We start from the raw sequence: 26,539 nt of genomic DNA on the forward strand, positions 1-26,539 counted from the left end.
AGATAGACTTATTATAAAGAATTGACCCATGCAGTTGTGGAGACGGTCAAGTCCAATATCTGTAATGGAGGCTGGCAGGCTTGATATGCACATACTCAGAAGAGATGGTACATTTTCATTCTGAAGGCTGGCTAGCTAGAGACCCAGGAGAGCTGATGGTGCAGTTTTGGTTGAAGGCAGTCTGCTAGAGAATTGCCTCTTGCTTGGGCAGGCTGGTCTTTTTGTTATTGAGGCCTTCAGTTGGTTGGATGAGGCCCACCCACATTGTGAAAGGCAACTCACTTTATTCGTAGTTCACTGATTTAAATGTTGATCTTGTCCAAAAACACCTATTTTGACATATAAAATTAACCACCTCAGCTGACATCTAACTGATTCTCAGTGTCTGGACTTAGTCATCCATGTGGGTATTCAGCAGGAATGAATTGCTCTTTCTTTCCCAGAAATGAGCTTCACAGCTCTGATTCTTCCTTACTTGCCAGACCTGACACCATCCATCTTCTCTTAGTCCCAGGACTGCATGGCCAGGCCCAACCGTTTTTGAGGTGGGCCCGGGGTTTGGAGGACCTGTGGTTTGGAGGACCCGGGCTTTCAGTCTAGGCTGACCCTCTCCCAGACTATAAATTTGGGAGTAGTCACTGCATATGCATTGATCTTAAAAGAGAAGGAGACATCATTATTCTTGAGGATTGACTAAGCGAATTTATTTAACTAAGACCAAGTTTGATAGCAGGGCTAGTTTAAGACTGAACTTGTCTTGTAAATATTTTTAGCTATCATCTTTTAGAATTCTTTCTTTTCACTAGGATAATAAAATACTATTGCTCAGTAATATATGTAGGTAGCAAGGTGTACATGGTAGAAAGTAGTTTAATATATGATGCAGCCTGTTTACTTCTACGGATATTAGAATCTTTTTTTTATTCCTCATTTTTATTTCTCTAGATCAGTTGCTTTCAAACCATTTTGAAATACATTTTACGTCATGACTTAGAACACAGGATTGAAAGTATATAAGTAATATATATCCACACATAGATGCAGAGAAAACTAGGGAAATGTCATCTTCCTGCTTTTGCCATGCTGATGAATATCTGCCATTTTTTTATCATAACTAAAGAGCCCTTTTTCTTCTAGATCTAGAATATGAATTTACTGAGAAATAATACTGCTTTCATGTCAAATTTACTGTATTTTTGTGTGTGATAGATTTTTAATCTTAATGCATGATTCCTATAAAATATTTTTAGTTAACTATAGAAAAAGTTGTTGCATATTAATCTGTATTTCAAATGTAGAACTGGCCATTAATGTCTGGATGTCTTTTGTTTGTGTGGGAGGAATTCTTTTGACAGAATTCAAAAATATCAGTTACAACTACCCCCTAGTCTAGAAAGAAAACCTGCAACCTCTAGATAGGGTTTATATGAGGGGCCTTGTATTACAGTCTCTGTTTCCAGGATTGTGGTTTCCTTTTCTATGTTCACTTAGTTTGGTAGGGCTAAGGAATTAGTGGTCTGTACCAAAACATCACATGGAAATTGTGTGTTTTATCTCTCCTTTTGTTTGTTTGTTTTGTTTGCTAAAATCACAGTTTTATAGGTTGGAAGCAGCACTAACCTTAACAACATTTATTACAAAGTTATATGTCAAGACAAATTGTTTTGAAACAGTAATGTCTCTTCTGTATTATTGTTTATTATTATTATTAAAAGGTATTCCAGAATTAAGGTGTCCAGTATCTTTTGTGTTAAAGTTAGGATATTTAGTTTGTATGAATAAAGAGAGAGTTTAGTCTGGTGCTTAAGAAAGAGTTTTGGAGGTAGACCTTGGGTTTGGCAGTGGTTTCTTAACACAGGACACCAAAAGACATAAGATAAATTTGATTTCACAAAATTGAAAAAATTTTTGCATCAAATGACACAAGAATGAAAAGAATAGGAGGGACTATTTTCAAATCATATAACTGATGAAGTTCTAGTATCTGTAATATGTAAAGATCTCCTACAACTTAGGAACAAGAAGACAACCCAAATAAAAAATGGGCTAATGACTTAACTAGACATTTATCCAGGGAAGATGTATAAATGGCCAACAAGCACTAGAAAAGAGCTCAAAATCCTTTGACATTAAGGAAATGTAAATCAAAACCACAGTGAAATAGCCACTTTGTAGCCAACAGGATGGTTCTGATAAAAACAGAAAATAACAAGTGAGGATGTGGAGAAATTGGAACCCTCATACTTCACTGTGGGAATGTAAAATGTTGCAGAGTTAAACATAGAATTAACCGTATGACCCTGCAGTTCCACCCCAAAGAACTGAAAACAGGTATTCAAACAAAAACTTGGAGGTGAATGTTGATAGCAAAAGATAGAGACAATTCAGATATTCAGCTGATGTCTAGATAAACAAAATATGGTATATCTATACAACAAAGTAGTTCATACTTTGAACCCTAGTTCAAATTGAATGAACTAGTTTCATACTAATTTCACAAAAAGGAATTAAGTACGAGTTACATACATGATACATGTGACAACATAGAAGGACCTTAAAAACAAGCCACAGAAGGCAGCATATTGCATTATTCCATTTATAGGAAAAGTTCAGAACAGGCTCTGTAGAGCCAAGGTAGCTAATTGCTGCCAGGGGCTAGGGAGAAGGGAATGTGGGGAGACCTGATGGTACAGGAATTTGTTTTTGGAGTGATGAAACTGTTCTGGAACTAAATATTGGTGATGGTTGTATAGCATTGTGGATGTACTAAATGGCACTGACATGTGCACTTTAAATGGTGACTTTTATAAGTGAAGTTTACCATGCAGAGAAAAAGCACCAGGTAGTTGGAAATGACCTGATACATGAAGTGTGTGCATGCATGCTCACTCATGTCCAACTCTTTTTGACCTTATGGACTGCAGCCTACCAGGCTACTCTGTCTATGGGATTCTCCAGGCAAGAATACTGGAGTGGGTTGTTGTACCCTCCTCCAGGGGATCTTTCTGACCCAGGGATCCAACCCACGTCCCTTGCATCTCCTGCATTGGTGGTGGTTTAGTCACTAAGTCATGTCTGACACTTGTGACCCCATGGACTGTAGCCTGCCAGTCTCCTCTGTCCGTGGGATCCTCCAGGCAAGAATACTGGAGTGGGTTTCCATTTCCTTCTCCAGGGGATTTTCCTGACCCAGGGATCGAACCTGGGTCTCTTGTGCTGCAGGCAGATTCTTTACCAACCGAGCTACAAGGGAAGCCCTCCTGCATTGGTAGGCAGGTTCTTTATTACTAGCGCCACCTGGGAAGCCCTCCAGGTAGATATCTAAAGATAGATAAATAGATGTGTGTGTGTATGTAATAGTAAAGTAATATAACACATAATAAACTTGAAGTAGTATCCATTGGCCAAAATTGGGGCAATTTGAGTTTTCAAACAGATAGAAATTGCAGCTGGTTTAAATCCATCAAAAGTATTTAAATCTATGAGTTAAGAAAGATCCTGTTTTAGTTTGTGGTAACTACATAAGGCACCTTGAGCTTGGGGTAAAAGATTATTGCCTCACTCAGTTCTGGGGGTTTCCTGGCCTCAGGTGGCCAGTTTGGTCAGCATCCCTTGTAAGGCTGTAGTCAGGCAGTGGCTAGGGCTAGAGTCATCTCAAAGGCTTCCTCAGTCCCATGTCTGGCAGTTGATACTGGTGGCAACTGAGACCTCAGCTGGTGCTGTTGGCTGGAACACCTACATGTGGGGTTTTACGTGTCTGGGCTTCCTCACTGTTTGGTGGCTGGGTTCCAAGAGCAAGTGTGATGAGAGGCAGAGCCAGGCAGAAACTGTGTTCCCTTTATGTCCTGGTCTCATATGTCACAGAGTATCACTTTCACTGCCCTTATTAGTAAATTGATAACTTAGGCCTGTCCTAGTTCCAGGGAATGGTGCATAGATGTCAGTTTGATGGAAGATAATGAGTTGCTGGAAGAAATAATATCACAGGAAGTATTACTGTAGTCATATGGTCTGCCCTGTAGCCACAGCAACTTGAATACCTCCCACATGCAGATGTGTTCACAGTCTTCCTTAGAACCCTCCAGAACCTTATCCCATCACAGCATCAGACTTAGACTAACAGACCAGGATCTTGTCATCAAATCAGTTACCTTTGCACACAAAACATCTTGGGTGTGATCCCTTGGGTGCAGTTTCTTAAGTGCTTTTCCTTTCAGTCTAAAGACCTGTGAACTAAAGAGACAAGTTATCTGTTCCCCATGTGTCCTATGTACAATAAAGTGTGACACTCCCGTCCCAAAAGGCAGGAAAAAAAGAGACACACAGCAGTCACTGTTCTTAACAAATGTCAGATCTATCTGGCATGAGTTGCTGCTTGCTTATTTAGGACTTAGTTCTTCTGCTTGGGAATGTTTCTCCTTAACTTGGTTCTACCCTCTGGGCTTCAGGTTTCACTCCTTAAATTATCCTTCCTATTCTAGAAACTGTAGCCTGTTGGCAGCTGAATCGTTTTCTCAGACTGATGTCTGTCTGTAGACGTTCTGGAGTCCAGAAACTTCAATTCATTTTGTACTCTTTCCCCTTTAATCCAGGCTGGGCTCTTTCTCATCTTAATGACTTTGTGGGTTTCTTGTGGGTCTTTCTGGGGTTTTCTTCATTAGACAAAAGCCATACCCATAAATCTGACCAGGATAAGCTATTCTCCATTTTAGGCTTCCTGTGAGGCTGCTGTGGTCTAAAACCCCTAAGATTCTCAGCAGTCCTGTTGTTTAATGAAAGGAATATGGGTTGCATACTCTTAATGTTGTCCTTAGTGAGCCTATTCTCAGTGTAAAAAGTTCTATGAGGAGCACCTCCTGAGATCCTTCTGAGGTCTTAAAGGATCTTTGCTAACTGGAGAGGCTGAGAATGAGAAACAGTCTCATTTTTTAACCCACCAAGTACTGGGTCCTTTATATTTCCTTCAAATTTTGCTTGCAAGCTAAACAGTTTTTTTGGCTTATGTTTTAGAAGCTTGACTCTAACCTTATTATACTCTGCTGAAAGGAACCATTTGGCACTTGTGCACATTCTGCTTGATACTGCGTCTAGCTAAATCCATCAGTTCATTAGATAGTGTGTACTAAGTCGCTTCAGTCATGTCCGACTCTTTGCAACTCCATGAACTGTAGCCTGCCAGGCTCCTCTGTTCATGGGATTCTCTAGGCAAGAATACTGGAGTGGGTTGCCATGCCCTCCTCCAGGGGATCTTCCCAACCCAGGGATCAAACTCGTGTCTCCAGCACCTCTTGCATTGGCAGGTGGATTCTTTACCACTAGGGCCACCTGGGAATCCCCTTTCATTATGTATAGTGATGCCTACTTTTCTGTTTTCCACGTCTTACAATCGTGAGAGTTTTGATAAACTTCTACCACTACATAAAAGATTTCCTTTCTCCTCCAGGTTCCCAAAATATTTTTCATGCTTTCTTAAGCAAGCCCTCACCAAAACAGCTTCCGTGAAGATCATTAGGCTTCTGCTAACAGTCTCCTCAAGGCCCTTCCAACTTTCAGTTCCACCCCCCAGTCCCATCCCAAAGTCATTACCATGTGTTTCATGTTTTATAGTAGCACCCCATTTCCAGGTGCAAGCATATGGTTGGTTATAGCTGTATAACAGATCACCCCAAACCTAGTGGTATTAATTAACCATAACATTATTTGTTCTTTCACAGTAAATTATATTTATTATTATACAGATAAAAATTATATTGTATTATATATACATATGGTTCCCAGGTGGCGCTAGTGGTAGAGCCTATCTGCAAGAGATGCTAAGAGATGTGGGTTGGATCCCTGGGTTGGGAAGATCCCCTGGAGGAGGGCATGGCCATCCACTCCAGTATTCTTGACTAGAAAATCCCATGAACAGAGGAGCCTGGCCAGCTATAGTCCGTGGAGTCACAAAGAGTCAGACACGACTGAAGTGACTTAGCACACACACATGCATATATATATACAAGGAAATAATATATAAGTAAGTATTTATCTTTCATTTCTGAGGAGGTTACATTAGGAGGTTCTTGGGATCGTATAAGCTTGCAGGGTTCTGGGGAGGTGGCAAGGTTCTAGAAAAGCATGTGAAATGTGGCAAGTTTTGGAAAATACAGTCTGTCACAATAAATGAAAATCAAAAAATCCTGCAATTGTTCCTCATCAGAGGATAACTGGATATAAGGATAAAAAGAATAAACCATTTATCCTTCCTTTCCTCTTTAAACTCTACTGCTGAGTAACTAAATTGTAGATGAGGGTAAGCATCTCTTTATTGAATATGTCAAACTATAAATGAAAAATAGAATCAGAGTCCACTTTCGGCAGCTTCCAATAAATTAATGGATCTAGACATTGTAAATCAGCAGTTGATAACATTACAAAAAGAGAGACAGGCAGGCATTGTGTGCCTCCGTAGTGAAAGAAGACACTACCATGTAAAGTCTTGCCAAAGAGTAAGCCTGATTCTGGTCAAGTGTCTGGTTTCCGCTCCAGGTTGCAGGAAATACAGAGGACTGGCATGTTTTAAGTTGCACCTTGAACAGAATCCAGTCTGTGGAAAATTCTGCAGATCAAACAAGTAGATTCTTCCAACAGAATTATTGGAGGAAACATCTATAGAGTAAAAGACTTGAGGATTAAGAGACTTAGAAGATACAGGTATATATATATTTAGTAGGCAAGATTAAACTTTGTATCTAGGGATTCATACTTGTATGATAAAACTGTAAAAAGCTTCAATTTCCTGACTTTTAAAGCTCTATTTGGAATATAAAATTTATTACAGACTATGCAGGTAGCCAAGTTTTAAAATCAGGAGCCACTGTTTCAGATTTTAAAAAACCTATTAATTTGAGTCAAGATACAGTCAGGTTTTTTATTTATTTTTATTTTTTTTTTGGTATAGAGGTATGAAACTTACTGCTACTATTTTTTGGTCATAAAAGGTAATTTTTTCCCCACATTTAATCTCTTAAATCAGGGTGCATATTACAGTTGTTACAGTTGTTTAATTGAAAGCTCGGCTTTCAAAACAACAACAAAAGCAAGAAAATCCAGAAAAATTCTGAAAAAAAAAAAAGTAGTAGAAGAGAGGACTAGCTCTACCAGGTTAAAACCTGATTATAAGATGCAGTCGTTAAAACATTGTGTTGTCGATGAATGGAAGTGTGTGAATAGGGTGGGACAGTGGGACAAATTAGGAAATCTAAATTCATCAAGAAATTGAATATATTTTAGGGTGGCATTTCAAATTGTTGGAAGAAATGTATTTTTCAGTTTGTGATTTAGGGACAACTGAATAGACATTTGGGGAAAAATAATTCATACCATATACTTTACACTGGATTCAAAGATTTAAACATAAAAAAAAATGAAACCATCAGAGTAAAATCATGCAAGGATTATTTTATAATCAGTGTGCTAAGTGAAGTAAGTCAAAGACAAGTACTATATGATATCACTTACATGAATAACAGGACACTTGTGTACAAGTTTTTAAAAATTGCAGCATTACTCTTAGAAGCCCTGTGTGAACCTTCTCAATTGAATCCTCCTTTTCTCTCCAGAAAAAAGCTACAGCTTCCCTTGTAGCTCAATCGGTAAAGAATCTGCTTGCAGTTCAGGAGTCCTAGGTTCAATCCCTGGGTTGGGAGGATCCCCTGGAGAAGGAAATGGCAACCCACTCCAGTATCCTTGCCTGGAAAATCTCATGGACAGAGGAGCCTGGTGGGCTGCAGTCCATGGGGTCACAAAGAGTCGGGTACGACTGAGCAACTAACACTCACTCACTTACAATAAAAAGAAGCAGACCCACAGATAAAGAGAGCAGACTAGTGGGTTACCAGTGGAGAGAGAACCAGGAGAGAGGTAAGGTAAGGGTAGGGGACTAAGAGGTATAAACTTCTGTGTGTAAAATAATAAGCTACAAGGGTATATTGTACAACACAGGGAATATAGCCAATATTTTATAATAACTATGAATGAAATATAACCTTTTAAAATTTGTGAACACTGTTTTGTAAACCAGAAAGATAATATTTTACCTCAACTATGTTGTTGTTGTTGTTATTTAGTCACTAAGCTGTGTCTGATTCTTTTGCTACCACATGGACTGCAGCCCATCAGTCTCCTCTGTCCATGGGATTTCCCAGGCAAGAATACTGGACTAGGTTGCTGTTTCCTTCTCCCAGGAACTGAACCTGTGTCTCCTGTATTGATTGACGAATTCTTTACCACTGAACCACCAGGGAAGCCCACATCAACTATATACTTCAATTTAAAAAAAAAAAAGTGGTCTGGAGAATTCCCTGGTGGTCCAGTGGTTAGGACTCCATGCTTCTACTGCAGGAGCCCAGATTCAGTCCTTGGTCGGGAAACTAAGATCCCACAAGCTGCATGGTGCAGTCAGTGGGGGAGGAGCGGAGAGTGGTTTCATACTCTCTCTTTTTGAAATCTTGAAAATAGCCCCTTTTTTTGAAATCTTAAAAGTAAATTTTACATGAGTCTTGGGGTACAGGAAATATCACTGTTTTTATGGATCTGTAAATATGTTTCACGGTAAGTTGGTTTATGAAAGTAAAATTTTAAGAAAGACATTTATATTTGTAGTAAAAGGATTTACTTCCTGACCCTAAAAGCCTTCTAGGTTCCTGTACTATTGGTTGTAATATTATCTCCTTCCCCTCTAGAGTTGTCTCTGTGGGAAATTTGTCCTCCGTCCATTGCGACCATGCCGCAGATACTCCACTTCAGGCAGTTCTCGGTATGTCTCCCTGTAAACAGACTTTTAACTGTGTGCTGAAGTGTGTGTGTGTGTATTATGGGAATATCTGCTTAAAATCTTGATTTTTAAAGGGTAGAAACACTGAAGTTTTCTCATAATACCTTGGGAGCATATGTATTTGTAGGTGAAAATTTGTTAATGGTGCTCTTTTTGGCTCTGGTGGTTGGATGTCATCCAAGATAGACATCCCCCTCCCCCTGTACTGGCTTCCATTATATGACAAATAGATTTATATCTAGAACTCAGCACACTGGAACTTAAAAAGTATTTGTTAGTTCTTCTTAATATTTATTTCATTGTATTTACAGAAATGCTTAATTAAGGGAGAGGAGCTTTGAAAATTAGTGATACTTGTTTTTGGGGTTCAAAGGAAGCCTCATGAGTGTGAACATGCTAAGTTTTAAGTATGAAAGGGCCAATTGCTTCATTCTTCCTATCCTAGATATTACTGTATTAAGGAAGAGTTATCCATAAATGTTATTTTTTATTTTGGACATGTTAAACAACAAACCAGAGGAAGGTGATGTGCAGTGTGTGGAGATACACTGGGCTGCTGTGATCTGAATCAGTGGCAGAGAAGTGGAGCTTAAAGGTCTTTGAGACTTAGGCTGGTCTAGGAAGGAAGATTTAGGAGAGTCAAAAAAAAAACCTGTGTTTCCTGTTTCTTTCACTTAGATTGTCTGCTAGCAAAATTGCTGGAGCTGGCATTTTGTTTGTTGGCGGCGGTATTGGTGGCACCATCCTGTATGCCAAATGGGATTCCCATTTCCGGAAGAATGTAGAGAAAACCATACCTTACTCAGATAAACTCTTTGAAATGGTCCTTGGTACCCCACCTTACACTGTTCCATTGCCAAAGAAACCGGTAAGAGTTTTAAACAGTTTCAGTTTATCCTGTGGAATACTTTGAAAAGCAGGTTGTTTTCATCTTGCAAATGTTTTGCCAGCATTGTTTGTCATTTTTCTTTAACTTGAACTAATGTTTCGTAGAGCAGGATTTTTATCCCTTTGGAGTCCCGTAAGTGCTCTCATTTAGTGCACGTCACATAGAAAATAATTATGTGGCCCATAGGTTAAATGGAAGGACAGCTTGGGCAGACGTAACCCTGGCTGCCCTGCGGACCCAGGGGTTCCGTGTCAGCCTCCAGCACTGCAGCTCTCAGACTCAGAACGGTAAAAGCATAAACGGAGAATGGCCATGACACCAGGATCCCCATGTTATAGTTAGTCATGGCTCCTTTTAGATCCCAAAGCAGTCACAGAAATTTCAGCTACATAGCGATTCAGTAATGGGAATATCTTCCAGTATTCCTGGAACTTTGTGCATTTTCTTCAGTTTCATCTTTGTTTTCTCCATGAGGCTTACAATTTTTTTTTTTTTAAACATCATACTGGCTGACCAGTTCTTTGTTAGAAACTGGGTGGAGGTCTTTGCTCCAGTATGTAGCAAGGTCTTGAGACCAGACCTGTGATACAGTTACTCTGTGGAAAAGCAGGTGTCCTTTGACTTCTCCTGCCCCTACCCCAAATGATACAAAATGTTCTTAGTTTTCTACATGGTTTATTCATCCATGTGAACTTTAAAGTGTTTATGCTGGCTCAGGAAGGTAAAGTTGCAGCTTCAGTAGAAGCAGAATCCTATGGCTTCATTCTAAAGTCCTGAGTCTGTTTTGAGCTACGTGACCTGGGAGAAATAGCTGGAAGCATCTAGGAGCATAGAGTCAGGCTACACAGTTCAGAGTAGTGTTCTTTTCACCCTGGACATGACTTCCAAGTGTCATTCTCAATAGCCTTGACCTCTTCTTGCTCCACTTTTGCTACCCTGCTGTTAAAGGTCAGAAATAGGGTAAGAATGGTGGCAAGAAAAAGAATAAATATTAAATGAGAGGATTGCAAGCAAAATATGGGCAACTGTGAAGGTGAATCCAAGAATTCTAACCTAGCTACCTGATAGCATGGTACAATCATTAATATTTTTTTAAAAAAAGCAACTTAAGAAGAGTGCAAAAAAAAAAAAAGAGTGCAAAGGCTTCTCTGATGGCTCAGTGGTAAAGAATCCGCCTGCCAATGCAGGAGACACAGGCTTGATCCCTGAGCTGGGAAGATCTCACATGCTGTGGAGCTGCTTAGCCCATGTGCCACGACTATTGAGCCTGTGCTCTTCTAGAGCCCAGGAGCCACAACTGTTGAGCCCACATGCCGCAATAAGAGAAACTGCCACAATGAGAAGCCCACACATTGCAGCAAAGAATAGCCCCTGCTCACTGCAGCTAGAGAAAAGCCCATGCAGCAATGAAGACCCAGTACAACTAAAAATAAATAAAGTTATTAAAAAATAAGAAATTAAAAAAAGACTGCAAATTGTGAGGTGGTGTAATGCAGATATGCAGAGCTGACAGGTGGAAGTGCTCAGCAGGTCAGCAGTGCTGTTCCTCACTACACACAGTGTTTCTTTCCCACCTCCAGGCTCCGCCCCCCAGTCACTCTTAACGTCATCTAGGCTATCCTTTTATCAGTTTTAGAGAATCTTCTAGAATAAGTGTTGTGATGTTTTCATGATATTTCCATTGTATCACTTAATCAGGGACTTTGATTCCTATTGTTTTAAAGACAGAATATAAAAACAAGTAAGGCTTTGAGATTGTATTATGGTATGTATAAGAAAAGTGAAACCAAGAGTGGTTAAATGTTAGCCTGGGAGCTGGCGATTTGTTCCTTTGTTTCTGTGGTTTATGGTTTTTGCTGGTTCTTTGGTTCACACTCAGTACCCTTGGCAGTGTGGCTCTTGCTTACACTTCTGTCCGTATCTCTGTATGGTCCTGCACATAAATCTGTGCTCTCGTAGTTGTTTACCTTATGGATATGCCTGTATTTTTCATTCATTCATTTACTCAAATGTCAGTCAAGTGATTATTATGTACCAGGCGTTGTTCCAAGGTCCTTGGTAAAGCAGAAGACTAAACAGAGATCCTTTCTCTTTGTATACCTCTTCCCATGGTTGTCTTCTATCCAGAATGACTTCCTTTCTTTTGTCTTCTGTTGTTTCCTTCGAGACTGGCTTTCTTCACTACACAGACCAAAGTCAGTTTTCTGTCACCTCTAAATTCCAGTAGCAGTGTTTTTATTTTTATTTTGTCCCATTTATTGAGTACTCTCAGTGGTTGTGCACTGTTACAAACTTGTCGATTTTAGATACTATGCATTTCATGTGATGGTAACCCTTTTAGTGTCAACATGGTTATTTATGCATAGTCAGTAAATACTGAGAGAAGATAATCCTAAAATGTTTTTCACATATTAGTTTATTGTCTCATTACAGATACAAGTGCTGTATCTGAATTTAGTTTTCTTTTTGTTTCTTTTAATCAGAGAATAATTGCTTTACAATGTTGTGTTGGTTTCTGCTGTACAATAATGTGAATTAGCCTTAAGTATACATATATTCCCTCCCTCCTGAGCCTCCCCCCCACCCCTCCACCCCGATCACACACCTCCAGGTCCTCACAGAGCGCCAGGTTGAGCTCCCTGTGTTATATACAACTTCCCACTAGCTCTCTGTTTTACATATGGTAATGTATATGTTTTAATGCTGCTCTGTCAATTTGTTCCACCCCCTTCTTCCCCTGCTAAAATCTTTTTGATGAACGTAGATGATAACTTCCCTAAATGGTGACAAATGCTACGTACCTGGATAGAATATAGTACTATAAAAATGTCATTTTTCTTAAATATATGTTTCTCTCAAATCTCTTAAATATATATGTATTTGAGAGAAGTAATATTTTTATGATGTGTATGTGTGTTTATATAAATACACACACATCTAATAAAATTTCTAATTGATTTTTCCAGAGGGTGAAGAATTAGACAAGATTTAAAGTTCACATGGAAGAATAAGGAATGTACAAGGCTGGTCAAGGACATTTTGAAAGTGTTGGGTTAGGGATTCAGACGACACTTGCCTTTCCAGATACTGACTTTGTTATAATCCTACTGTTATAAACAAGAAGATTTTGACATAGGAATAGAAATTAGAGAAATAGAACAACTGAGTCTACAGATAGATCATATTTGTACACATACATGTTCATTTTGAGAGTGTGAGTTGCTAGAATCTCATGTGAAAGTGATATCTTAAAAATATACAAGCCCTCTGACCCAGTGTTTCTTGGGGCAAACTACCCTGCAGACATCATACTCTAGTGCTTTTCAGTTGTCTGTGGACAAGAATGCTTAACAAAGAACAGGAAACAGTTTGAATGTCCATAAATAGTGGAATAAGAGGCCCAGATTATGGAATTTGAAACTCCATTAGGCTATACAATTAAATTGGGATATTATTCAACTAAAAAGAATTTCTTAACCTGGAAACAAATAAGTTGTTGTTAAATGAAAAAAATATATTAATGTGTTGCTAAATGAAAAAAAAGCAAGTTATATGATAATTTGTATAATATAAATTACCTATTTTGGATTGTTTAATGAAATGAAAAACTGCATATGTGTATATATCTGAGCTCATGGGTGGAAGGATAGATTTCAGGGCATTAGTAGTGGCTCCCTGAGAAGGCTGGAAGGAGCAGTGAAGAGGCTATAAAACAATGCTTTTTCTTGATACTATTTTGCTTGTTATAATGAGCATGCATTTCATGAGATAAAAATAAATAAAATTTTAATAAGAAAATGGGTATATTTCTGATTTCTGGTAGTGACAAAATTCAGAACCATTTCTTTTATGGTTGCATAATCATCTTAGGATATCCGAGTCCCAATGCCAAGTTCTTGCAAAAAGAGAGACCACATAGGTGGTAAATGAAAATATTTCTGTTACTCAGTAGTTTTCTCTGGCGTATCATTTGACAACCCAGTTCATGAATGGTGCTTTAAACTTAAAGCATGTGGTTATTAACAAAGAGGAAAGCAGGCATTACAATTGCATCATATATCTTGGAAGTGCAGGTGCATGAATCTTGGAGATTAAAGAAAGGAAAACGAATTTTTATTTTTACTCAGAGCTTTTAAAAAAATGTTTGTTTCTAACTGAATGTATTTAGAAGACACCATAATTGGATTTAGAAAGTGAATGGAAATAGCCTTCTCTGTGTTGTACACATAAAAGTAATGGTATTTAAAGGGAAGGTCATATATCAAGTACATTACTTACCCTAGGAGTAGTTTTTGTTATTATTAAAATATGGACTACTTTTGGACTGCATTTTCCTAGTATGATGGGTTCTTTTACTGCAGTTAATAAAATACATTATTGTGAATTATTGATAACTCCCATGTTAAAAACTTGAAAAACTTGACTTTTTAAATAATACAAGTTACTGTATGCTGCCTTTTTAAAAAACACTATTATGTCTGAAACGTTAAATGTTTTTCATTTCCAAGATTCAGTCTGGTCCACTGAAAATCTCTAGTGTATCAGAGGTAATGAAAGAATCAAAACAGCCTGCCTCACAACCTCAAAAACAAAAGGGAGATACTTCAGCTTCAACAACAGGTACCTATATTCAGAATCCTTCTTTTAAAATTGTGGGTAAATGAATTGTTTTAATGTATTTGTACCCATGGTCAAGGGTGAGGGAGTCTGTCCCCATGAAGGAGTCTTCCCTCACCCTGGGGAAGGAATATTCTCTCGTGTCTTCTTGGGGCTGAGTGGGATATGGAATGGGGCTTTTGTTTTTGAACAGCTACTGAGTACTGGTAAGAACAAGAATTGGTCTAGCCTGAAACACAGTTACTTTTTTCCTTTTCTCTGACTCCTAGTTTTCCCTCTCTTTAGATTTTAAGATTTGCTCTTTCCCGACTTCTTTCTTCTATTTGTTCACTAATTCATTCTCCTGTCTTCTGTCTTAGTGGTTGAAGTGTCTTGATCTAGGTTTTGATATGCAGGTATTTTTTTGTCTTCATGATTCATAAGTAATCCCACACCAATTTACAGCATTTACCCATCCTAACCTGTTCAGCGGAGAAGGCAGTGGCACCCCACTCCAGTACTCTTGCCTGGAAAATCCCATGGATGGAGGAGACTGGTAGGCTGCAGCCCATGGGATCGGGAAGAGTCAGACACGACTGAACGACTTCACTTTCACTTTTCACTTTCATGCATTGGAGAAGGCAGTGGCAACCCACTCCAGTGTTCTTGCCTGGAGAATCCCAGGGATGGCGGAGCCTGGTGGGCTGCTGTCTGTGGGTCGCACAGAGTCAGGCACAACTGAAGCGACTTAGCAGGAGCAGCAACCTATTCAGCATACATTTGAATTTATTGTTTGTCTGTAGTCACTTCTGCCTTGATGAAATCACCTTTCATTCAGTAAATACTGAGTATCTCTTTTGTGCCAAGTGGTGCGTGTCTTCTAGGCACTGAGGTTATAGCCATGAACAAAATAGTAAAAACAAGCATACAAAAGCTATGCATATTTCTTAGTGGGATGAGGGGAGGGAAATTGTATATAAATGCACAAGTAATTTATGTATAGGATGGCATAAAATGGTAAATGTGGGAGGGAATATTGCAGTTTTAAATGGAGTGGGCAGGAAACGTTTCCTCTGGAAGGCAAAGACCAGAAAGAGATGAAGGAGTCAGTCATGTAAAAGACTGGTGGGGAAGAGCATCCAGGTAGAAGGATTAGCTAGTGCAAAGACTTGGCATGTTCTAGCAAGGAGTTAATGAAGCTGGACTGGCTGGGGTAAGCAGAGAACAGCAAATGAGGTCAAAGAGGGAGCAGAAAGCCAGCGTATCAGTTCTTGGTGACCACCGTAAGAGTTTTGCTTTCTAGTCTGAGTAAGATGGGAAGCTGTTGGGAGGGTTATGGGTCAGGGGATTGATATCTTTTATTTTAATGAGAGTACTGGCACTGGCTATTGTGGGCCTCCCTGGTGGCTCAGATGGTAAAGAATACACCTGCAATGTAGGAGACCTGGGTTTGATCTTAGGGTCAGGAAGATACCTTGGAGAAGGGAATGGCTACCCACTGCAATATTCTTGCCTGGAAAATCCCTTGGACAGAGGAGCTTAGCAGGCTGTAGTTCATAGGGTCATAGAGTTGGGCATGACCAAGCAACTAAGCACATGTGCCGACTGGCTATTGTGGAGGACAGATAAAGGAAACAAGGACAGAGCGAGGAGACCAGTTAGTGGGCTTTGTGATAATCCAACTGTAATTCTTAAATGGGACCTTCAATTTATTTAAGAAACTTTTTTCTCCATTTTATTGTCCCCTGCATCTATTCTGTCTTCAGAATTACTCACTTTCTTTTCCATCAATACTTTTATTTATAATTTATAGGCTCTTGATTTTTAAACCTTCCTTTCTTTAAAAATATGTCTATGGCATAAGTTTTTTGACTGAGTTCTCTAACTCACCATCTAAACTGTGAACCCTTTTTCTGTGTTTAAAATTGCCATCTTGTTTTTCTTCACACCTCTTCATTCATCTCTACCATTTTTCAAAGCAATTAAAAAATGGTTTGTGGTTATTTTTTTTTGCTTACTTTCTTCATCATAGGCTCCTTTTTCCCCCTTTGTTATTATTTTCACATGTTATGTAAATCTTATGTCCCCTTCTCATGTTAAGTATTAGTACCATTTAGTACTGTTACTAGACGCCTTGCCTGAGAATAATAGTTAGAATACATAGGGATGCTGACCAGATTCCTTTCTCTTGTGCTTTCCCAACCATTGTTCATTGCTGGTGGATTTATGCAGTGGACAGAGCCCCTGACTAATTTGTGTGTTTGAGGAGTGGCATCACAAGGATTTGTGTCTTTAAGGAGTTAGATATGAAGTGGCAGTAGTAGTAGTAGATTCCTGTGTGTTCTCTGTTAACCCAGGAAACTATATACCATGTGTAACATATATTTATAGCACCTACAGAGGCAGCTCAAATTATCTCTGCAGCAGGTGACGCACTGTCGGTCCCAGCCCCTGTGGTTCAGCATGAGGACCTTGTAAAAACCGATCACCCTGAAACTGGTGAAGGAAAACCCAAGCCTGCAACTTCAGGTAGTTAAATTCTCTGTACATGTGGTTTTATAAATGATGTGTTCATCGAACTATGTACTGTCTAGGCAATTGCTAAACACTCTTAAGTGCATATTTATACTGGCTTTAGGTCTGCAGCCTTGCTTAGCTAATTTTTGATATTTCAGAGAATAAATCTTTGAAAACAAGGGACTTTAGAGCTGACCCTGTATTTCTTCATGTTGGAATCATTCAGTCATGATGTGGTTTTATAATCTTTATCACAAAAATGCCCTCAAGTTGATATAGCTGGCAAATACAAATGATGGTGTTTTTATGTCCCCATTAGCTGTTGAAATTCTGTGCTGAAATTTGATTTCCTCTTATTTACTTTTGCTGCAAGAGGAAGCATCCTCAGCTTCTGTAAGGGAGCGGCCACCTGAAGAAGTTGCAGCACGACTTGCCCAACAAGAGAAGCAAGAACAAGTTAAGATTGAGTGTATGTAACCAGATGCTTTCTAAGTACTTGGGTCATGTCTCAGTTGCTTTCTTCTTCAACCTTCGTGCAAGTTTCTCATCTGTCAGCTGTTTGTGGTTTCTTTAGTGGCATTGCTCTTACTCACCTTTACTTACTCTTACTCACTCATCATTTGTGTTCTTTCCATCTACACTTTTACCCAGGTGACAAGGGGTTATTCTTAGTGTAAAATTGGTGTAAATTCCAAGTGATACATGTACTTCCTTCATTTGTTTTTAGTATGGTTAGTGCTGAAGATTCTATATACTTTGCAGAAGGGGAATAATTTATGTTTTGGCACCTTGCCTAAGAGTCTTCTAATTGTTACACTTATACATTTATTTGTGCAGGTTGGAAATGGCTCCTTCTCTAGTTTGTTACCTGGCCTCTGGACTCAGTGTCATTGTCCTCTTATATGACATTGTTGAGAGATGGACTGTTTCACACACTGCTGGTTTCCACCCAACTGAGGCTTATTCCTTTTTAGGTTTCAGTTTTATATTTGGTTTTTTGATGGTTTAAAGAAAAAAGATACTAGTTATCTAAAAATGTATTTTCCTGCCTTAAGGCACATGGAACATAGTTTATTGTATAATGCTGCAGTATATTGATGTCCCTCGAGGTAGTGTGCATGTAGTTTTTTGCTGGGCTGAAAGTTGTTAGTTTTAAACCCTTATGACAGCTGTTTGTAGGTGGTTTTTTGTCTTCTCTCCATTTATTTCTGTCTTTCTGCCTTTAGTGGTTCTCGGTTTCCTTCAATTTGCTAGTTCTGTCTTATTTCTAGGAAGCAAGTTGGTTAGAATTGTGTAAAGAGTAGATGGGCCAGTATAAGCACATTTGTTGGGCTTGTTTTGTGTGCAATTATGTAGTCTATCCTAGAGAATGTTCCATGCATACTTGAGAAGAATGTGTATTCTGATTTTCTGGATGTGATGTCCTATTGATATCAGTTAAGTCTTTTACTGTGTCATTTACAGTATCTGTTGCCTTACTGATTTTCTGTCTGTAAGATCTGTTCATTAATGGCAGTGAGGTGTGATAGTCTCCTATTAGTGTACTTGCATCAGATTCTCTCTTTATGTATGTTAGTATTTCTTTTATATATTAGGCTTTCCTATACTGAGTGCATATATATATTAATGAGTATAATATCCACTTTTTCTATTGATCCTTTTATCATTAGATAGTGTTCATCTTTGTCCTTCTTTATGGCCTTTGTTTTATTTTATTTTTGTTGTTGTTGCACTTTTTTTTTTTTTCCATTTATTTTTAGTAGTTGGAGGCTAATTACTTTACAACATTGCAGTGGTTTTTGTCATACATTGAAATGAATTAGCCATGGATTTACATGTATTCCCCATCCCGGTCCCCCCTCCCACCTCCCTCTCCACCCGATCCCTCTGGGTCTTCCCAGTGCACCAGGCCCGAGCACTTGTCTCATGCATCCAACCTGGGCTGGTGATCTGTTTCACCCTAGATAATATACATGTTTCGATGCTGTTCTCTCGAAACATCCCACCCTCACCTTCTCCCACAGAGTCCACAAGTCTGTTCTATACATCTGAGTCTCTTTTTCTGTTTTGCATATAGGGTTATCATTACCATCTTTCTAAATTCCATAAATATGTGTTAGTATACTGTAATGGTCTTTATCTTTCTGGCTTACTTCGCTCTGTATAATGGGCTCCAGTTTCATCCATCTCATTAGAACTGATTCAAATGAATTCTTTTTAATGGCTGAGTAATATTCCATGGTGTATATGTACCACAGCTTCCTCATCCATTCGTCTGCTGATGGGCATCTAGGTTGCTTCCATGTCCTGGCTATTATAAACAGTGCTGCGATGAACATTGGGGTGCACGTGTCTCTTTCAGATCTGGTTTCCTCGGTGTGTATGCCCAGAAGTGGGATTGCTGGGTCATATGGCAGTTCTATTTCCAGTTTTTTAAGAAATCTCCACACTGTTTTCCATAGTGGCTGTACTAATTTGCATTCCCACCAACAGTGTAAGAGAGTTCCCTTTTCTCCACACCCTCTCCAGCATTTATTGCTTGTAGACTTTTGGATAGCAGCCATCCTGACTGGCGTGTAATGGTACCTCATTGTGGTTTTGATTTGCATTTCTCTGATAATGAGTGATGTTGAGCATCTTTTCATGTGTTTTTTTGCCATCTGTATGTCTTCCTTGGAGAAATGTCTGTTGAGTTCTTTGGCCCATTTTTTGATTGGGTCATTTATTTTTCTGGAGTTGAGCTGGAGGAGTTGCTTGTATATTTTTGAGATTAATCCTTTGTCTGTTGCTTCGTTTGCTATTATTTTCTCCCAATCTGAGGGCTGTCTTTTCATCTTGCTTATAGTTTCCTTTGTTGTGCAAAAGCTTTTAAGTTTCATTAGGTCCCATTTGTTTATTTTTGCTTTTGTTTCTAAAATTCTGGGATGTGTGTCATAGAGGATCCTGCTGTGATTTATGTTGGAGAGTGTTTTATGGCCTTTGTTTTAAAGTTTGTTTCATCTGATATGAATATTGCTACTGTTGCTTTCTTGTTTCCATTCACATGAAATGAAAATATCTTTTTCCATTCCCATCCCTTCACTTTCAATCTGTGTGTATCTTTCACCCTGAAGTGCATCTTTTATAGGCAGCATATTGTAGATTCTTGTTTTATTTTCTAATCTGTAACTCTTTTTTTTTGGCTATGCTGGGTCTTTTTTTTTTTAATTTATTTAATTTTAATCGAAGGATAATTGCTTTAAAATAATGCATTGGTTCCTACCAAACATCAGTATGAATCAGCCATAGGTTTGCCCCTGTCCCCTCCCACTTGAACTCCCTCCTCCCTCCCTCCCCATCCCACCCCTCTAGGTGCTGGGCCTTTGTTGCTGCATGTGGGCTATTCTCTAGTTGTGGTGAGCAGACTTCTCATTGTACTGCCACTCTCTGTTTTTGTTAAGATTAGTCAGTCTGTTGACACCTAAGGTAATTACTGATGTATATGTATTTATCTCCATGTTAAACCTTATTTTCCAGTTAATGTACTATTTCTTTCTTCCTTTGTTCTCTTTTGTGATTTGATGGTTTTCATTTGTATTATGCTTGAATTCCTTTTTTTTTTTTTTTTTTTGGTGTTTGTGAATCTGTGGCGTGTTTTTTTGATTTTTGGTTACCAAGATTTTCAAGTATGTTAGCCCATTACTATATGTACTTGTGTTAGGCTGATAGTGATATAAGCTCAAACACATTCTAAAGATGTGTTTTCTTACTCCCCTCCCCCACATTTGTTGATTTTGACATCCTGTTTTATATCTTCATGTTTATCCTTTTGCTGTTCATTGTAGTTATAATTGCTTTCACAGAATTTTTTGGATTATTTTCTAAACTATGTACTAACTTACTTAAGTGACCTTCAGTCCTTTCATACATTTGTCTTTCCTGTTGTGATTTTCCCTTGTGTATAGAAAACCCCAGACATGTTTTATTTTGGAAAAATTCAGATATACGTAAAGGTAAAAATAGTATAATAACTCCCATAGATTGATCATCTAGATTCAATAAATTTTTTTAAAATATTTATTTATTTGGCTACACTGGGTCTTAGTTGCACCATGTGGGATCTAGTTCCCTGACCAGAGATCGAACCTGTGCCCCCTCCATTGGACTACCAAGGAAGTCCCTGGATTCAATAATTTTGTCATACTTTTTTAAGTGTAACTTTGATTCTATAAAACTGTATTTTGTTTGTTCATTTTGGGGGGGAAATGTGACACAGGACTCAACAGGTAAAGAGGGAAAGATTAAAGTAATTGGTGGGGAAGGATCTGGTCTTTAACTTTTTTTTTTTTAACTTCAGCATTAGCTAAGAGCTTAGAAGATGCTCTGAGCCAGACTGCCTGCATCACTCAGCAGGCTATTGTGGCTCAGAATGCTGCGGTGCAGGCTGTCACTGCCCACGCGAACATACTGAAAGCAGCCATGGATGATTCTGAGGTGGGCCAAGAATGTTACACGTGATTTCTTCTCCTAGGTTGGCTTTCTCTCACTAAGTGAAAGCAAACTAGAATGACTATCTTTTTAGAAAAACAAAGCAAAATGGAAAAAAAAAAAAAGAAAACTTGAAATGTTCTTTTTAATGAATTTTATATATGGTGCTTTATCTCACAACCATGATGTGGTGTTAGGATTAGTTCAGATTTGCTCTCATGTTTTTTAATACTGCTTGAATGTATTTGTCGTTTGGGGTTTTTTTTGTGTGCTTTAAAATTGCCAACCATTTTTAAAAATATACTTTTTGTGAGATATTTTGAGATTGATACACAGTTGTAAGAAGTAATACAGAGATCCCAGGGTTCCCAAAACACTGGCTACTTTAAATGCTTATGCTGATTATTTACTTTACATTGTACACTTCAAAGAATAAAGTAATTACACTAATTAAAATGTAATACTGAGACTTAGTAAATTTCCTTTGTTACATTCAGTTATTCAGTGTATAAAAATGCATCTTGACATCAAGTCATTTAAAGAATAAAATAAAGTAGAGAACCTAATAAATCTCAGGGATCAGGATTCTGCATCATCAGTAAAGTTATTTTGCCACCATGACTGAGGTTTTTTTAAAAAGTTAAATACACTTTACTTGCTTTAGGCATATGCACATACATCACAAAGCAGTTAAGTTATGCTTCTGATGCAAACAGCCAAGAAACTACAACCTTGGAAAAATTAAAAGAAGATTCTATTTTATTCAAAGTCCAAGAAGAAAGCTTAAATCTTAGAGTTCATTCTAAGAAACCACACAGGGAATATTTAATATACTGATTATACACATGTGAGAAAGCTCGAAGTTGCATGATATCAGGAAATTGAGTTTGAACCCAAGTGAGTTCTTTTAGAAGGACAGTGATTAGAAGCTTTAAAATGTCCATGATACTACTTTGGTGGAAGGCTATACATAAGAGGGTATTTCCTCTCCCCACTGAACATATAACATGTGGTGCATGTGGCTTGAACAGTACAAAATCTATTATAATTAAGATTTTACAACTAAGGGATCCCTTATAGTAGAAGTTAACCAGAATAGGCATAGTTAGCTGGCGTTAACAAAATAATCCAGAAAAATGTACGAGCACAAGTTATGGAATGTTAAAAATTGATGCCAACTCTGTTTCTTCTAGTAAAAAGCTGTAGGTGCATGTGGGCTCACTCTATAATATATACTGAGTTACTTTCTAAAAGGTAGTGCCTGTAAACAGTTGGACCAGGGGATCGTGGGGGAACCTAGTGTCTGTTTTATAGGACAGTTTATCTTTGGATCTCTACAAGTAGAGGGAGACACATTTTGGCCCCCAGATATGTCATTGACACTTACATGATTCATGAGTCTATTTGGGTTAGTTATGAAGAGTTATCCTAATATAGTATCAAGGTCTTGTAACAGCATACAGGAAGGTCTTGTAAAATTTTTTGCACATGACAAGATACTGACATGGCCCAAACCAGCATCCTTTCTTTTTTTTTTGGTAATTGAAAAAATTTATTTATTTTTGGCTGTGCTAGGTCTTCGTTGCTGTGCGGGCTTTTCTGTAGCTGTGGCAAGCAGGGCTGCACTCTAGCTGTGGTGTGCGGGCTTCTCTTGTTGTAGGGCCTGGGCTCTAGGCATGCAGGCTTCAGTAGTTACAGCACAGCGGTGCAGTAGTTGGTAGCTCCTGGGCTCTGGAGCACAGGCTCAGTAGTTGTGGCTCATGGGCTTACTTGTTCCAAGGCATGTGAGATCTTCCCAGACCAGGGGTCGAACCTGTGTCCCTGCTTTGGCAGGTGGATTCTTAACCACTGGACTACCAGGGAAGCCCCAGCATGCTTTCTTGATATATTTTGTTTTGCAGGATGGCTAGAGTGGTAGTTTACCTAAACCTCAACTTGATTATTTGCACCATGAAATACTGTGATTTGTAACTTTACCACAATCTATGTAAAACATAAAAAGTTCAAAAGTGAGATAAAAAGGTAAAAAAGAAAGTACCAAATATTTCTTCTAAAAGTTCTTAACCTCAGGTCAAGTCTGTGGATAGAATTCAGGGGCTCACTAAACTTGGATGGAAAATATCTTTATTTTCTCTAGCCTAAAAAGCTGTTCCTTCATTTATGAATATTGACAACAAGAGCCGTAGTGTTAGTAGTAATCATAACTTTATTTCCAAGAGAGAGCACAAGTATTTTCCTATCACATTGTGGTACTTACAGACTGTTGAAATATCATTTATGCTCATCACTACTTCTAGATTAGGGTACTTATTAGTCCTGCCACTAGACCTTGGTTTGTGTGTCACAGAATTAAAAAATACTTTTTTTTAAATCAAATTTCATTGTAATTGGGCTCCTTTGTAAGCTCGTAGTTTCATTTTAAGCATTTAAAAATGTTACTCAGAGAGGCTTCCTCAGACGCCACAACGGTCCGGTGGCAACCCTCCTTAAGGAACTTGGTTGTTTAAACTTTCTGTTGGTAATGAATGTACCTTTAAAATCAAGATCACACTTAATGTCAGGGGGAACACAAGGTTGAGAATTGCTTGTGAATGATCCAAAGCAGAGGCATTGCCGAGTCCTCTTCTCCTTCAAGTAGCAGGCCTAGGGCTGCAGAGGCAAAACCATTTGTGTTTCTTACAGGGGAAAATAAAGGTTGGTTATCCAAGGCCTGGGACACCTAATTCAGAGGGCACTCATGTTTTGGGTGTGCAGCAGCCCTTGCGGTGACTCTCTTTGGTGACTTGTGAACTATAATTATTGGACTACTTTAGTCATTTTTTTCCTTGACAATAAATATTTTATTTTCGGTAATTTAATATGTTCCTGTTTTTCACCAAGGTCCTGGTATAGTGTATAGTTACCCATCAGTATGTACAGGGGATTGGGTCCAGTATCTGCCAGGGATACCACAATTAAGGGATGTTCAAGTCCCATAATTGGCCCTTCCGCATCTGAGGATTGAGCCAGCTATGGACTGTGTAGTACTCTGCTGAAAAAAGATCTTCGAATAAGTGGTCCCATGCAGTTTAGACCTGTGTTGTTAAAGGGTCAGCTGTACTTTGAAGATAAGCCCTAAGGTTGGTTTTTTTTTCATATCTACACATAATATACTACTTTAAGCTATATCTACTTGGCAAAAGGAAAGGAAGAAAGAAAAGTCATTTAAAATAAGTATTAACTAATTTTAAAAGTAGTTTTAAAGAGTTGAAACAATTGCAAATAGCATTCTGCTCATTGTTTATATGATGCAGAGTGAGGGGCAGGATGAAAGCTGGACTCATCTGTGCCACGACTTCAGTTGCAAGAGTTCTCACACATCTCTTGTGTGAGCATCTTGCTGCACAGAGTGTGACTATTCTGCTAGAGATGGTTTTTGTTTTTGGTATGATATATGCTGTAAATATGAGCCAGCTCTGCAGAAGGTGGCAGTCAGTTCCAATGCTAGAGCAAAAAATGTTGAACCTGCCTAAGGACTTTCCAAGGGAGACATTTATATAAAGTCCACAGCTTTATATAAAGCTGTGTAAAACCAGCTCAAGGTGGAGTGGGGTTCTTGACAAGACTTGATTTTCTCCTTAAAGATTATGGAGAGTCATTCTTTGGGGTAGTGTTTTGGAGGAGTAGAGATTCCACAAGTGTGTAAACGTTCTATTACTAATACTAATATTTCAGTAGACCTGCAAGTAAGAAAATTTTAAGTACTGGTGCTTCGTTGAAGAAAGATTTAATCAGAGAGTTCATGACAAGTTGTTGTTCTTATTCATCTTTTCTGCTTCATATCTCCTTTTGAGAATCTAGTAAAAATATTATCTTTCCTTAGAGCATGTTTGTGCACTGGAACATACTCTTACAGTTTTGGTGGGTTGGTTGGATGGGAGATGATTCATGGACTTCTTTGAACCTCTCATGAACATTAGATTAAGAGTTCCTGTTTGGGAGACATGTTATATATACTTTTTTAACCTTTGACTTTCTGTATTTAGTCATGTTATTGTGACAGTACTAGTTGTTCATGTGTTCGTAACTCAAGTTTTTTGTTTAGGTTGCAGGTGACAAGAAGTCAGCTCAGTGGCGCACCGTGGAGGGTGCGTTGAAGGAGCGCAGAAAGGCAGTAGATGAGGCTGCTGATGCCCTTCTCAAAGCCAAGTAATTACTCATGGACTTTGACAAGTAATTGGGGCCTCCTGCTGGCTTTCTTTTGGCTCTGTTTTCTTTGTACTGTCTACATAGAAAGAGGAGGCAGAGAAACCCTTCCCTTCTCCACGCACTGTAGTTTGGTATTAGGAACATGAAAATTTAAAAGGAAGAGAGAGAATAAAATATATAATCTGGCCATAATAAATTTGGCAGAAACTTACATAAACAATCTTGTATAAAAAGCAGTTTCTCTGCAATATTACTTAGGTGATATGTCTCTGTAGTTCACAGAGATTCTGCCATTATTTCAAGGTTTTTCTGGGATGGCTTGAGCAGTTCTGTCAGAATTTAAGGAGTGTGTCATACTCTCTTTGCCTTAACTACCGAAGTAGTTAGCATATAATAGGTCTAGTTTTATGCTACCTTGACCTTGATTCCTGAAAGTTGGCTAAAACTAGAATCAAGCAAGCAAACCAAATATAAGTTCAATCTCTGTCAATAGGAACCTATATTTGAAAAGGGGTTCTCATCAACATTGTGGAACTGTTATTTGTCATTGAAAAATTTGTTGTCTTAACATAATATTTATAATTGATAGAGAAAGGGAAACTTTCTGATAAAGCCAGCATGTCTTTTAGGAGATTGACAGCATGATGTTCATCACATCAGTCAGGGCTCTGAGTTCTGTGTTTGTAGTTTGTAGATTATAGTCCATCCAGCCTGAATCGAGAGGGCTCCTGAGGACCCAGCTCTATGCTCAGTGAGCTCTTCGACTTGCTCCCTTGCCTTTGTCTTCCTCAAGCTCTCATTGGCAAGGGAATCAACCTAATCCTTGCAAAAGCTTCCATTTGTTGAGTGCTCTCGATGTAGCAGGTATTGTGCAAGGTACTGCTCATGAATTACTTCTAATCCCTATGCCAGGGTGAGCAACAAAGGACAGGCTGGTCTGGGAGCTAAATCCAGGTCTGCCTGGTTCTGAAGCCTATGTCTTTTCCTGTATACCATACTACTCACCTGGTCCACTCTTTAAATCTAGCTTGAGGTGCTAAAAAACCGAGGTGTTTTCAGTTGTTTGG

At 38.6% G+C, this 26,539-nt stretch overlaps 1 protein-coding gene across 9 annotated transcripts in view; it reads left to right on the forward strand.

Annotated features, from left to right (window-relative positions):
- The window catches only part of IMMT (inner membrane mitochondrial protein), a 40,760-nt gene that overhangs the window by 2,877 nt on the left and 11,344 nt on the right, over window positions 1-26,539 (forward strand). For 3 of the 9 annotated variants that reach the window (XM_070479443.1, XM_020889454.2, XM_070479430.1), the window contains exons 2-8: window positions 8,724-8,797; window positions 9,494-9,683; window positions 14,213-14,324; window positions 16,725-16,829; window positions 17,191-17,286; window positions 21,154-21,290; window positions 25,369-25,472. In XM_070479443.1, coding sequence (XP_070335544.1) covers window positions 8,724-8,797; window positions 9,494-9,683; window positions 14,213-14,324; window positions 16,725-16,829; window positions 17,191-17,286; window positions 21,154-21,290; window positions 25,369-25,472 — 818 coding nt within the window. Of the gene's footprint in view, window positions 1-8,723; window positions 8,798-9,493; window positions 9,684-14,212; window positions 14,325-16,691; window positions 16,830-17,190; window positions 17,287-21,153; window positions 21,291-25,368; window positions 25,497-26,539 lie in introns of those variants that run through there. The other 6 variants (XM_020889452.2, XM_020889453.2, XM_020889455.2 and 3 more) reach the window with 4 other exon arrangements.

This window comes from Odocoileus virginianus, chromosome 2 (assembly GCF_023699985.2).
Source record: "Odocoileus virginianus isolate 20LAN1187 ecotype Illinois chromosome 2, Ovbor_1.2, whole genome shotgun sequence".
Classification (NCBI taxonomy): Eukaryota; Metazoa; Chordata; class Mammalia; order Artiodactyla; family Cervidae; genus Odocoileus; species Odocoileus virginianus.